The following is a 15872-nucleotide window of genomic DNA, read 5'->3' on the forward strand; positions in this document are numbered from 1 at the left end:
TAATTTAGTGGGGAAAAGATATTCTTGTTCTTTATATAATGATGCATATAAAATGACACCTTAATTACTGTAAAAGCATGTTATTCTTTGCAGGGAAAAAACTCAATTATATGCCATTTTCTAGAAACTGGAAAAAATAATCTACAGTTCATTTAGAATAAATGTATAAGAATTGCCAAAAAGTTTTGAAATATATGTTTAGTGAAAGAAAATTTGTCATATCAATTATTAAAAGGTTCAAAAAACTTTTTGTAATTAAAAAAAAAAAAACAGAAGAGTGGAAATATAGATAAATAGACATCCTGGCCAGCTTCCCCCAAAGCAAGCAATCCAAGAGGAAAAGTCAGATATGTTGCAATGCCTTTTCTGATCTAGCCTTAGAAGTCACACACCATCACATCCATAATATCCCATGGGTCATATATTAGCTCTACTTGATGTGGGAGGGGACTATATAACAGCATGAATACCAGGAGGTAAGGATCATTGGGTGTCATTTATAATAACAACTACCACAAAATTTTAGTAAGAAATTTCTTAAAACTGTTTTAAGAACATATAACAAATAATCTAAACTTTTATATACTTGATAAAATAAAATATGTGAAGGATAAACTGATACAGAAACAACAACAAATACCGAAAAAAGTACTTACCTGGACAGAAATTTATAGAAACATTACACTCTTCAATTGGTCGCAGAGTCCCACTGAGTATGCTAAATTTGAATATGCCATCTTCGAAAAGTTTACCAGTATTACTAATATCCAAATTCCACTCTACATCTTTTTTTGAAGTATTATGTAAAACAAGATCCTGTTCACACATAAAAAATAAGAGATTTATAAAGATTATAATATGCAATATAAAATTTAGTTTGTATTGCTGTAGCAACTTGATAGTCCTAGGCACAAAGTCAAGCAATTAAATGTGGTAATCATAGATAAAATGTTTTAAAAGTGATGTTAGGCAAACAAAGGGGTATGCAAATATGTTCGCAGCCTGTCAACAACTATGAAAAGTACTCAAAGGAGCTATGCTAGTTAGCAAGGACACAGAGTAACAAGAACCTTCATTCATGATGGTGAGAATGCAAATTGGTACAGTCACTTTGGAAGACAGTTTGACAGCTTCTTATAATGTTAAACATATGTCTACCAAGTGACCCAGTAATCCTACTCTTAGGTATTTTCTTAAGTAAATTGAGAATTTATGTTCACACAAAAATCTGTATGTGAATGTTTATAATAGCTTTGTTCATAATCACCAACCAATGGAAGTAGAAACAAACAAGATTTCCATCGACAAATGAATGTATAAACAAACTGTGGTACATCCATACAATGGGATAAAATTCAGTGACAAAATAAGTAAAATATTAATTCATGCAAAAACATAAGTGAAGATTAAATATATTTTGTTAAGTGAAAGATGCCAGACCCAAATTTCTACATACTGTATAATTAAATTACCTGTCATTCTGGAAATGCACAATTTTGTGGGTGGAAAAAAAAATCAATTGCTGCCAAGTGTCAGTGGAAAGAAGGGTAGGTGATTGCTAAGGGGTTATACAGAGAATTTTTAGTGTAATGAAACTGTTCTGTATGGCACTGAAGTAGTAAATAAATTATTCTATACATTTTAAAAAACTCATACAACTGTATACTGCAAAGAGTGAACTTAAAGGTATGTAAATTAAAAACAATCAACCAAGATGCTGGGGATCCCAGCATGGACTGTAGACTGTGACAAGTTATATCACAAATGTAGGAAATAACCTCACCAAAGGTAGTGTGGGTGGTAAGGAGTGTCCTAACTAATTCTGGAAAACTGTGTTTTGACTGGAAACTATAAAGCTAAAGACAAAAAGATACTCTTTGTAAACACTGTACCCTAGTTGGAAAATATGTTAAGAATTCTAAAAGGGTACAGTGTTCAAAAAGATACTCTTTGTAAACACTGTACCCTAGTTGGAAAATATGTTAAGAATTCTAAAAGGGTACAGTGTTCAAAAAGATACTCTTTGTAAACACTGTACCCTAGTTGGAAAATATGTTAAGAATTCTAAAAGGGTACAGGTTAAAAATTCTGCAACTTCTTTACTAAGTCCACCAGGGTTAAAAAATAAGTAAATATATTATAAACAAGAGAGTCAGATTTCTCACTGTCGGAGTTAAAAATGACAAGGGCGAAAGACTGAAATGAACCTTGTGGTGCTGGATTACAGTCAGAGTTATTAGTTTGAATTCATGTTTAGATAAACAAACAGGAAAAGACATATAAAAAGATGATAGACAGGTAGATAGACAGATAGATAATTACCAATATATGTGTACTCATGGATTAGTACACATACAAATACTTCCTTTCTAGGCCAAAAGGGCCTAGAACACGTGACATCACAGTAGCAGCTAGCACACCTAGTGTACAGATCTTGGTTTCTAAATACCATTCTCCTGTAAAAGATAATGAGGTTTCTTCGAGAAAATGTTGACTCAAGAGCTGGAACAACTAAAATAAAAGTGACCCTGGGAGGGAGACCTTCAAGATGGCAGAGGAATAAGACGGAGAGATCACCATCCTCTCCACAAATACATCAAAAATACATTTACATGCGGAACAACTCCTACAGAACACATACTAAACGTGCGCAGAAGACCTCAGACTTCCCAAAAGGCAAGAAACTCCCCACGTACCTGGGTAGGGCAAAAGAAAAAAGAAAAAACAGAGACAAAACAATCGGGATGGGACCTGTACCAGTGGGAGGGAGCTGTGAAGGAGGAAAAGTTTCCACACACTAGAAAGCCCCTTCGCGGGCGGAGACTGCGGGTGGCGGAAGGGGGATGCTTCAGAGCCACGGAGGAGAGCGCAGCAACAGAGGCGCAGAGAGCAAAGCAGAGAGATTCCCACACAGAGGACTGGTGCCGACCAGCACTCACCAGCCCGAGAGGCTTGTCTGCTCACTCGCCGGGATGGGCGGGGACTGGGAGCTGAGGCTCAGGCTTCGGAGGTCAGATCCCAGGGAGAGGACTGGGGTTGGCTGCGTGAACACTGCCTGAAGGGGGCTAGTGCGCCACGGCTAGCCGGGAGGGAGTCCGGGAAAAAGTCTGGAGCTGCCAAAGAGGCAAGAGACTTTTTCTTCCCTCTTTGTTTCCTGGTGCGCGAGAAAACCATAATTCAAAGAGTCATGTACCACAATGTTCACTGCAGCTCCATTTACAATAGCCAGGACATGGAAGAAATCTAAGTGTCCATTAACAGATGAATGGATAAAGAAGATGTGGCACATATATACAATGGAATATTACTCAGCCATAAAAATAAATGAAATTGAGTAATTTGTAGTGAGGTGGATGGACCCAGAGTCTGTCATACAGAGTGAAGTAAGTGAGAAAGAGAAAAACAAATACTGTGTGCTAACACATATATATGGAATCTAAGGGAAAAAAAAAAGTTTTTTAGAACCTAGGGGCAGGACAGGAATAAAGATGCAGACGTAGAGAATGGACTTGAGGACATGGGGAGGGCGAAGTGTAAGCTGGGCCAAAGTGGGAGAGTGGCATGGACGTATATACACTATCAAATGTAAAATAGATAGCTAATGGGAGGCAGCCGCATAGCACAGGGAGATCAACTCGGTGCTTTGTGACAACCTACAGGGGTGGGATAGGGAGGGTGGGAGGGAGACACAAGACGGAGGGGATATGGGGATATATGTATACGTATAGCTGATTCACTTTGTGATACAGTAGAAACTAACACACCATTGTAAAGCAATTATACTCTAATAAAGATGCCAAAAAAAAAAAGTGACCCTGGACCATTTCATAGCAAAGGAAGTAAGAGAATGCTTTAAAATCATAAAGAAGGGAGTATATCAAAGGGCCAATCTAAAAGAGGTCCTTATGGCCAAAGCTAGAACAGTTTTAGCAACAAAATAAAAAATGTAACATTGGATTAAAACTAAAAGTATGGAATAAATATATGTGAGGTCACAGCGATATATTAAGTAAATAAATAAATAAATGGAGAGAGGAAATAACCTTTCTTACAGAAAAATTCCAAATAACATATGTAAATATCCCCTCCAGAAGGTGGAGCTTGTCCCCTACCCCTTGAGTCTGGGCTGAAATAGATGACTCACTTCCAAAGCATAGAGTGTGGAAAGGGAAAAATAGTTTCTCCAACTTTACAGTGGAGAAACCTGGCATGTATACTGATACCATGTCCTCCCTTCACATGATATGACAAAAAGCACATTTCACCTCTGTGACATTCTTCCCCAAAGTCCATGGAAAATAAGAACTGAGCCTAGTCAAGGTGGAAAATATAAGACAAACTGAAATTAAAGAACATTCTAGAAAAAAAAAAAAGCCAGACCAGTATTTTTTTAAATTAACATGGTCATAAAAAATTAGTAAGATTGAGAACCTGTCATACATTACAGGAGACTAAATGCAATATGGTATCCTGGATTGGACCCTAGTACAGTAAAAGGACCTTAGTAAATACCTGGTGAAATGTGAATAGTCTGTTGTTTAGTTAATAGTATTTTACTAATGTTAACTTCTTAGTGTTAAAAAATTGTTCTCTGGTTGTATAAGGTGTTAACATTGGGGAAAGTTGTGTAAAGTGTATGCAGAAAGTCTCTGCACTGTCTTTGTGATGATGTTCCTATAAATCTGGGAGCTATGTACATGACTTGTGTGCAAACTCATCTTTCCAGTGCAACTCGCTATGAAAATAAAAGCTTCAACCAGGTTTTTTTAAACTTTATTCTTCCAAATTGGAAGTGTGTAGAATGATCCATGCAATTGTCACCACAACAAAATAACACACTTTCTTTCTAAAGCATGACTGATTTACAATATTCAAGATAAAAAAATGAGGCAATTTTACTCCCAGATGTCTCTAAGTACTGAGACACCTATTTAGCTCTAATATTTGTGTACTTTATAACGAAGTTCATTTGCACCTAATAAAGAAAACATCTTTTAATACAGAAGGTGAGCATGGTATCATACTAGTTATATGAATGCCTCATATTTCTCATTCTGAAATTGAGGAAATGGTATAAGATCTCTAACATACTATCCACTTTCTATATCCTAAGATATCCTAAGAATTGAACTGTTCCAGTCATCTATGGAGAAACATCGTTTAATTAGTTTAGCATGTGTAGTATGGTTATTTTTCTTTATAATTTCATCAAAATGATACATGTGCATAGCTTATACCAATAGTTAAAATACACTTACAAAAAAGTTGGCCTGGGCTTCCCTGGTGGCGCAGTGGTTGAGAGTCCGCCTGCTGATGCAGGGGACACGGGTTCGTGCGGTCTGGGAAGATCCCACATGCCGTGGAGTGGCTGGGCCCGTGAGCCATGGCTGCTGAGCCTGCGCGTCCGGAGCCTGTGCTCCGCAGCGGGAGAGGCCACAACAGTGAGAAGCCCGCGTACCACCCCCCCCAAAAAAAAAAAAAAAGTTGGCCCACTCAGCTCCTCCTCATCAACAGTCCTGCTTCCCAGAAGCAACCAATTTTAACCAATTCTTATTTCAATTTTCTCTAATAGTTATAGCCTATTCTAAATGTGATACTGATATAGCTTACTTTAGGATTTTTATTGCTGCCATAACAAATTACCACAAAGTTAGTGGTTTAAAACAAAACAAATTTATCTCATTACAGTCTTGTAGATTAGAAGGTCAATGCAGATATCACTGGACTAAAACCAAGGTGTTGGAAAGAACTGTGATACTTTCCGGAGGTTCTAGAGAAGAATCTGTTTCCTCGCCAGTCTCAGTTTCTAGAGTTCAGACAAATTCTTTAGCTGGTGGCCTCCTTGCACTATCTTCAAATCCAGCAACATCACATCTCTCTGACCCCTCTTCTATCATCACATATCCTTCTGACCACTGTCAGGAAACGTTCTCTGTTCGTAACTCTTCATGTGATTAGACTGGGACCACCTACATAATCTCAGATAATCTCCCATGCTCAGGATCATTATTCTAATTACACTATGCATCAGCAAAGTATCTTTTACAATATAAGGGACTGTATTTACGAATGCAGGAAAACTGATATAAAAGACAAAAAAAGGGGCACTACCAATACAAATTTCTACAATGTATGCCTGAGCTTCTTTATTATGCAAGTCTCTCTTTTTTTTCTTTCCAGATGGATTCATAATTAGAAAAGAGGCAGAAATATAAGAAATAAAGAGTAGATTATCATAGAAGTGACTGTATTATATATCTGGACTTTTTCAATTTTTATTATTGCCTCTCCCATTTCCTCACCTGTATGGAACATATTTCACGTTAATTTTAATCACAGCTTCCATTTGTATAAAGAAAGAGGGATAACCATTCAATTTAATATATTTTGAATAGTCCTATTAAAATATACATATATAAAATAAGTGGCTCTATACATTTGTATACTTTATTACTTCTGAGAAATACGGTCTATATATACATATATATATGCAAGTTCTCTAAAATGAAAGTATTCTTAAAACACATCCTTCAGAATAATCACCTTAATAAACTGAAAACCATAATCAAAAAAAATTGTAAATTGCATCAATTCTCTATACACACCTGAGTTTTTGTGACACTTTTATTAGGATCCATAGTATGTAATGGGATTTCAAATATAAAATCAGTGCTGGAAAATGTCACTGGTGCTTGCAACACTGTGAGAGGAAAGCAAATACACTGTTAAAATACTAATAGACATAAGCTCACAGATAATTTTTACTTTACATTTAAATTTTCTACCTATTTTTGTATTTCCAGCCAGAAAACAAAATTATGTTTAAAAACATTTCAGGAATATCTTGGTTTATCACATCTGTAAGTTCCAATTTTGTAATGGTAGTTAATTACAAGTAAAATATAAAATGTACCCTTGAGTCAATAAAAGAGTATAAAATATACTAAATATTAATCTCAGGAAAAAAATAGACAAAGTTAAAATGATGTCCATAGTAAAATTTCACCAATGCAGAAGTACAGAAGTGAAAAGAAATATAGAAGGAAAAATTATTGGAATATAGGGAAAATATATAGATGGCATATCAAAAAACATTCTATACATGAAACAGAAAAGCTCTATGGAGAAAATGGCTATTCATGGAAGATTAGGAATGGAATCATATGTAAAAATACATTAGAGAAGATATTATCTGCTGGAAACTCCTATATTTTTAATAGATTTTTAGAGCAATTTTAGGTTCACAGAACTGAGCAGAGATTTCCCATATAAGCCCCTCACCACTGCCACACACACAGCCTCTTCCATTATCAACATCCTCTACCACAGCGGTACATTCGTTACACAGGAACCTGCAATGACACATCATTATAAGCTAATGCCCACTGTTTACATTAGTGATCATTCATGGTGTACATTCTCTAGGTTTGAACAAATGTATAGTGACATCTATCCACCACTATAGCTTCATACAGAGGAGATTCACTGCCCTCAAAATCCTCTGTGGTCTATTTGTCTCTCTCTCCCCACAACCCTTGGAAGCCACTGATCTTTTTTATTGCCTCCATAGTTTTACATCTTCCAAAATGTTATAGTTGGAATGATACAGTACGTAGGCTTGTGAGATTAGATTCTTTCACTTAATAATGTACATTTAAGGTTCTTCCATGTCTTTTCATGATGTGATAGCTCATTTCTTTTTAGTGCTAAATAATATCCCACTGTCTGGATGTACCACAGTTTATCCATTCACCTACTTGGATAAACAAGATTTGGAAGGACATCTTGGTTGCTTCCAAATTTTGGCAATTATGAACAAAGCTGCCATAAAATTTACATGCAGGTTTTTGTGTGAATATGAGTTTTCAACTCTTTTGGGTAAATACCAAGGAGAGTGATCTGCTGGATCATATTATAAGAGTATGTTTAGTGTTGGAAGAAACCACCAAATGCCCAACTGTCTTCCAAAGAAGTAATATTATCTTTCAATCCCATCAGCAATGCAATCTCACTAGCAATTGCATTCACATCAGTTCCTGTTGTTCACATCCTCATCAGCATTTACCATTGTCAGTGTTCTGGATTCTGGCCATGCTAATAGGTGTATAGTGGTATCTTATTGTTGTTTTAATTTGCATTTTCTTGATAACATATGATGTGGAGCATTTTTTCATGTGCTTATCTGCCATCAGTATATCTCCTTTAGTAAGGTGTATGTTCAGATCTCTGACCCATGTTTTAATTGGTTTTTCTTATTGTTGCATTTTGAATTCTCTGTATATGTCTTTTGCAAATATTTTCTCCCAGTCAGCAGCTTGTCATTTGGGATCTTAATACTGTCTTTTGCAGAGCATAAATTTTTAATATTAATTAGGTCCAGCTTATTCTTTCATAGATCTTGCCTTTGTTGTTGTACCTAAAATGTCACTGCCAAACCCAAGGTCATTTTAGAGATGTTTTCCTATGTTATTTTCCATGAGTTTTATAGTTTTGCATTTTACATTACGGTCTTCAATCCATTTTGAGTTAATTTTTGTGAAGGGTATAAAGTCTGTGTATAGATTCATTGTTTTTGCTTGTGGATGTCCAGTTATTCAGTACCATTCTTTAAAAAGGCTATTCCAAATTGTACTGCCTCTACTCCTTTGTCAAAGATGAGTTGACTATACTTATGCAGGCCTGTTTCTGGGCTCTTTTTTCTGTTCCATTGATCTATTTGTCTAGTTTTGTCAATACTAAACTCTCCTGATTATTGTACCTTTGTAGTAACTCTTGAAGTTGGGTAGTGTCTGTCCTCTAGCTTTGTTCTGTTCGTTCAATAGCATGTTGGCCACTGTGGGTCTTTTCCCTTTTCATATAAACTTTGAATCAATATGTCTGTCAATATCCACAAAATAACTTGCTGGGATTTTGACTGGGAATGCATTGAATCTCTAGATGAAGTTGGGAAGAACTGCCAACTTGACAATACTGAATCTTTCAATGCATTAACATGGAATATTGCTCCATTTATTTAATTCTTCTTTGATATCCTTCATCAGAGCTTTGTAGTGCTCCTCATATAGCTCTTATTAAGTATTTTGTTCAATTTATACCTAAGTATTTCATTTTTGTTGGGTGCTAATATAAATGGTATTTTGTATTTAATTTTAAATTCCATTTTACATTACTTGTATACAGGAAAGCAACAGACTTTTGTATATTAGCCTGTATCCTGCAACCTTACTATAATAGCTTATTAGTTCTAGTTTTGTTTTCTTTTAATTTACTCAGATTTTCTATAGACAATCATGTCACCCACAGACAAAGGCAGTTTTAGTTCTTCCTTCCTAATCTGTATACCTTTCAATTCCTTTTTGTGTCTTATTGCATTAGCTAAGTCTTCCAGTACAATGTTGAGAAATAGTGGTGAGACGGGATATCCTAGCCTGGTTTCTGTTCTTAGTGAGAAAGCTTCAAGTTTCTCACCATTAAGAATGATGTTAGCTGTGGGGGGTTTTCACAGATATTTTCTGTCAAGTTGAGAAAGTTCCCCTCCATCACTCATTTACTGAATTTTTTAAATGTATATATGGGTAATGGATTTTGTAAAATGTTTTTCTGCATCTACTGATATGATCGTGTGATATTTTCTTCTTTAGCCTGTTAATGTGATGGCTTAATTTTTTTTCTTTCTAATAAAAAAGTTGTATGTTCTTCATAAAGAAAACTGTAAGAACACAAAAAATCACCCCCCCAAATTATCTATACTCTACCCACTCAGAAATCATTACTGTTTATGTTTTGTCTACATACAATTTTTCATATACACATATATATTTCCATAACCCAAAAGTGGGGCCATATAACCACATTTTGTAATCTGCACTTTTTTTAAACAAGATATCATGAATTTTCTTAGAAGTATAGCATTCCTTAATAAACTCATAGTATAATCTAATTACCCAATCCCCTCTTGCTGGACATTTAGGTTACTCCCAGTATTTCACCATCATTGGTAATGCTCTAATGAACATCTTTACATATTCCTTTGTTTTCTTAGGATAAATTCCTAAGGAATGTTCTTAACAGAGAAAACTGATATTTGGGGGTTGTATCTATAATATATATTTCACTGGTTTAAGTTATAGTTTGCTTATTTAAAATATACCTTCAATTCCTCTAGTGCTTTTACTTTGCACAGTGCTTTCCGCTTTGCCAAGTATGCAAGGAAGCTACCAATTGTCCTTTTTTTACTGATAAGAAAACTGGTTAATTGAGTTTTGAATATGAACCAGCCTTGCATACATGAGATACCCCTATACCTATTTCCCCTTCCCACTGGTAACCACTAGTTTGTTCTCTACATATGTAAGTCTGTTCCTGTTTTGTTATATATTGGGTTGGCCAAAGAGTTCATTTGGGTTTTCCCATAAGATGTTATGGGAAAACCCAAATGAACTCTTTGGCCAACCCAATATATTCATTTATTTTTTATATTCCACATACAAGTGAAAACAGAGTATTTGTCTTTATCTGCAAGGACCTTTTTAATAACAAAATAATCCTAATTCCTCCCTACCTTCCTTAACGTACTTATAGCATAATTGTTTGATTACTGTCATTGTTTCATTATTGTCATTAATTTCACTTACATATAAGTATACATAAACATATATAAAAATAAATACTGTTGCATTATTATGTTGAATAAACTTAAACGTCAGATCAAGAATATGAAAAATAAAAAAATCTTATTTTACCTTTATTTATTTTGTCTCCAGTGCTCTTTTCTTTATATAGACCTAAGTTTCTCACCTATAACATTTTTTTCTCGCTAAAGAACTTCTTTTACTATTTCTTTCAAGGCAGGTCTATTGGCAACAAATCCCCTCAATTTTTGTTTTTCTGAAAAAGTCTTTATTTCTCCTTCACTTTTGAAGGATAATTTCTCAAGGTACAGGATTCTAGATTGGTGTTTTTTTGTCTCTCAACACTTTTTTATTTCCCTCCATTCTCTTCTTGCTTGCATAGTTTGTGAGAAGAAGTCACATATAATTCTTATCTTTGCTCCTCAATATAGTATGGTGTTTTTTCCTCTGAATTACTTCAGGATTTTTTAAAATTAATTTTTATTAGAGTATAGTTGCTTTACAATGTTGTGTTAGTTTCTGCTGTACAGCTAAGTGAATCAGTTATACATATACATATATCCACTCTTTTAGATTCCCTTTCCATCTAGGTCACCACAGAGCACTGAGTAGAATTCCCTGTGCTATACGGTAGGTTCTCATTAGTTATCTATTTTATATATAGTAGTGTATATATGTCAATCCCAATCTCCCAATTCATCCCAACACCCTTCCACCCTTGATAACTATAAGTCTGTTTTCTACATCTGTGGCTCTATTTCTGCTTTGCAAATAAGTTCATGTGTACCATTTTTCTAGATTCCACATAAATATTATATGGTATTTGTCCTTCTCTTTCTTACTTACTTCACTTCGTACGACAATCTTTAGATCTATCCATGTTGCTGAAAATGGCATTAATTCATTCCTTTTTATGGCTGAGTAATAGTCCATTGTATATATGTACCACATCTTCTTTATATATTCCTCTGTCAATGGATATTTAGGTTGTTTCCCATGTCCCGGCTACTGTAAATAGTGCCGCAATGAACATCGGGGTGCATGCATTCTCAGGATTTTTTAATCTTTGATTTTTTTGCAGTTTGAAAGTGATATGCCTAGGTGTAGTTTTTGCCATTCATCCTGTGTGGTATTCTCTGAGCTTACTGGATCCATGGTTTGGTGTCTGACTTTAATTTGGACGAAATTCCAGTCATTATGTTTCAAATATTTCTTGTTACTTTCTTTTTCTTCTTCCTCTGGTCTTTCCAGTATACATATATTACATACTTTGTAGTTGTCCCACAGTATGTAGATAGTCTGTTTTTTTTGTTTTTTTTCCTCAGTCTTTTCTATCCTTGCTTTTCTTTGGAGATATCTATTGAGATATCCTCAAGCTCATAGATTCTTTCCTCAGCCATGTCCTGTCTACTAATACTCCTATCAATGACTCTGCATTTCTGTTCCAGTGTTTTTTGATCTATAACACTTCTTCTGGATCTTTCTTAGAATTTTCATCTCTCTGCTTATATTGCCCAACTGTTCTTGCATGCTGCTTACTTTATCCATTAGAGTCCTAAGCATATTAATCATAATTTCTTTAAATTCCCAATGGGATCATTCCAACACCTCTGCCATATCAACATCTGGTTTTCAATGCTAGTTCTGTCTCTTCAAACTGTGTTTTTCACCTTTTAGTATGTCTTGTACTTTTTTCTTGATTCTTAGGCATGATGTACTGGGTAAAAGCAACTGCTGAAAACAGACCTTTAGTAATGTGGTAGTAAGTTGTGGGGAGAGGGGAAACATTCTATAATGCTATGGTTAGATCTCAGTCTTTAGGTGAGCCTGTGTCTCTAGACTTTAGCACATGAACTTTACATGTGCTTCTCAATCTGTGCCCCCCCACCACCAATCTGGGACTAAATGGCTAGAGTGGGCTGAGTTGGGTATTTCTCTTCTCCCACATAGAAGGTTACAGGACGCTGGAGTTGGATATTTCCCTTCCCTGAGATCAGTGAGGTTCTGATAAAACCCTAGCAGGACCTGGTCAAATAGTTTCTCCTGAGGGCAGACCCTGTTAAGCAGAACAGAATGCTCTGACATATTTCAAAATTATTCCTTTTCCTCACCCCTGCCAGAAACATGAGGGGATCTTTCTCCTATATTCACTGAGAGAATCAAGTCAAGCTCCTGGAGGTAAAATTCACAAAACTATTAGAGCCCCTAATGACTGGGGCTCCACGGAGATTTTCTCTCAGACTTGTTGATGCTGAACCTCCAGCAATTCATCAATTACAATACAGGTTTCCTTCCTCAGGCATTGATTCCTGAAGTAACTTCCATTCCAGCAAGTTGTGATTCTCTGTATTTGCCCATGACTCTTTCCATTTTCAGGAGCATGAATCTGCCCTGTGACCTCACTTCTCTTATAGATCTAAAAAGATTTGTTGATTTTTCAGTTTGTTTAGCTTTTTTACTTGTTGTAAGGATGGAGCAGTAACTTTCAAGCCTCTTACACAGTGAACCAGAAACCAGAATTGAAAATCTATACTTTTTGAAACTTACCTTGGAGACGTTTGTAATCCTTAATGAAAACTCAAGAATCTTACAAGTTTATGGGAATGTAAGTCCCTGGAAAGAAACCAATTTCTGATGCAAAAACTCATGTATCTTACAAGTGCTTTTGTTATACCAGTGGAATTAATAGATGCTTTGGCAGGAAGTTAGGACGTGTGGAATAGGAGAAATGTGTAGATAGTGTTCATCATTGTGTCACCGCCAACTCTTGTCATGAGAAATCCTAGGAAAAGACAATATTATGGCACACTACAAGAAATAGCACATCTAAGATGTTCTGCCTATTTGCAAACTGGCAACTGGGGATAATCACTGAAATAATAGATTGGTTATATCTTTAAAAACAAAGCACTGTTTTGCCATATTATGACACCATTTAGATATCTCAATTTCATTTATATAAAGCTACATTCTACCCAACACGTTATTAGAGAAACAGTTTCTGAAGAAACTGTTTCTCAAGATTAAAGTCTCACATACTAATATTTGGGTTCCCCCCCAAATTAAAACATTCATTGGCATCCAGATTGTCAGGAAATGATGTAACAGTTGATGCTGAAGTCAGCATTGTGAGACTCACTAAGAAACATAATAGGAAAGAATCAACAGACATTTAAGGAACTCCTCAACATGAGGGAGACAGAAATAAAGGAAAAATGATTCAGCAAAAATTGAGACAATGTAGTCAACAGAAGTTCAAATAATTTATAACATACAGATAAAAAGTGTTGCTTTCATTTAAAAAAAAAAGTCTATAAGTAAAGAAATAGAAAAAAGTTCAAAAATCTTGTCAGTTTGAAATCACCAAGATAACTTTTTAAGACATAAAATAGTCAAGTCAGAAAAAGATATCCTGGGAAATAAAATGAAAAGATGAGAAAAAGGATAATAAGGGAGAATATGTAAGATAATTAAAATATATAATATAATCAAAGAGGTACAAAATCTAACCAATATGAGTCAGAGAAAGAAATAAGAAAATAATGGGAAGGAGTTTTTCAAGGAAACAATTTAGGAAAACTTTATAGAACTGAAGGACATAAGCTTCTAGAGTGAAAAGCTCCACAAGAACTTAGGACAGTGGTAAAGATAAAAGCTTCACACCAAAGTCATCAATGGGAAATAATGGAGTACAGGGATAAAAAAGTTTCTAAAACCTTCTAAAGGGAAAACAGAGGGTAATATATGATGGATGGGAAAGAAGAATGGCATCAGACTTCTAAATGCAACAATGGGAGTTAGAAGATAATGATAGCACCTTCAAATTTTTGAGGGAAAATTATTTTGAATCTAGAATTCCACACTCAACTATCATTCAAGTGTGGGAGGAAAAACAAAGATACTTTCAGACATGGATTTTCTAAAAAGGTAACTCCCTTGCACCCTTTCTTTGGAAGCTCCTGGAAGATGTAATCTATCAGTACAATGAAGTAAACCAAGAAATAGGAAGGTGGGAAATTGAAGAAACGGGATATTCAAGGTAAAAAAGAGTCAAAAGGAATCCCCACAAGTAGAATGAAGGGAAGTCTCCAACTCTGCCACAGGGGAAGAAAGCATCTAGCCCATGTTGGAACAGGAAGTTGATGTGCTCCAGGAGGGCTGCTTGAAGAGAATAAGAAGACATATTATCTGACAGACTAGACTATGTGGAATACTGTCCTGACAAGCATATTATAGAGCTTTATAGCATGGGAGGATTTAGTCAAATACCTAAGGACAATTAAGCAATTATTAACTCCAGAAAAAAAAAAAGTTGAAATAAAGGAAATAAAATAACTGTGCATGATACATTACTTGGCTAAACAATGTACAATCCATCATCATAATAATTAAATCTGATAAAAAGTTTAATTGAAATTAAAGGTATAATTATATTAGGAAAATGGATAAGAGGAGTTAGAGTTTCCAGTGAGTCAAGTTGCCTATCATCAAATAAGTGTTTTCATTAGATAATTAACGAGGAAAATCACTGCCTCTAGGGTGCAGGATAAGCCTGAAGGAGGAGACAGATAATGGATTGCAATTCTGGATTAGCACTATTTTAATTCAAAAATGAACGCATGTAATTTGGGAGTAAAGAGATAACAGCAGGCTTGTGAGCTCCTACTTAGGTATCATCATCCTACCGAAGTGATGGCTGAGAGAGTAACGGATTTGATCATACCTCCTTGTAAACATAAAAATGGTATTGACCAGTGGCCTTATTCAAAGAAGAAACTTGACATGCATTATCTGTCCAAATAGCCAATTAAAAACATCTGGGATTTATGGGGCATTGCTCGCAGGAGAATGGGTATTTATCACATAGGCATTATCTGTATAACTATGAAGATTAGAAAACAATGCAGAGCTCCAAACAAAAACGGCATCCTTTGAGAACAAGGTTTCTACAAATATCATTCAAAAGTCATCTGTTAATTCAAAACCAAAGGCATCCTACGGTGGGATCAAAGGACAAGTTGGAAGATGCCAAGTTCTACAGGAAGAAATATTACATCTTTGTCTCATTTTACTTGTATCATTTGAGTCATTAGCAAACTTTGGTGTTGATAAGTTATATGATATAATTAAGTCTGCTTTGACGTTTCAACTGTTGGTGTAAATACAATAATATTTTTATAAATTAAGTAAGTATAAAAATTATTGAATAAATTTTAAACCATTAAAAATAGGGGAAAACAC

At 35.2% G+C, this 15872-nt stretch overlaps 1 protein-coding gene across 1 annotated transcript in view; it reads right to left on the reverse strand.

Annotated features, from left to right (window-relative positions):
- Nucleotides 1–15872, reverse strand: part of CFAP47 (cilia and flagella associated protein 47) — a 546463-nt gene that overhangs the window by 384073 nt on the left and 146518 nt on the right. The window contains 2 exon segments of the mRNA XM_089904937.1: nucleotides 657–816; nucleotides 6606–6700. Coding sequence (XP_089761063.1) covers nucleotides 657–816; nucleotides 6606–6700 — 255 coding nt within the window.

The sequence above is a fragment of the Delphinapterus leucas genome, chromosome X (genome assembly GCF_059928025.1).
Source record: "Delphinapterus leucas isolate spDelLeu-1000000601 "Yukka" chromosome X, BTC_Dleu_Yukka2, whole genome shotgun sequence".
Lineage (NCBI taxonomy): Eukaryota > Metazoa > Chordata > Mammalia > Artiodactyla > Monodontidae > Delphinapterus > Delphinapterus leucas.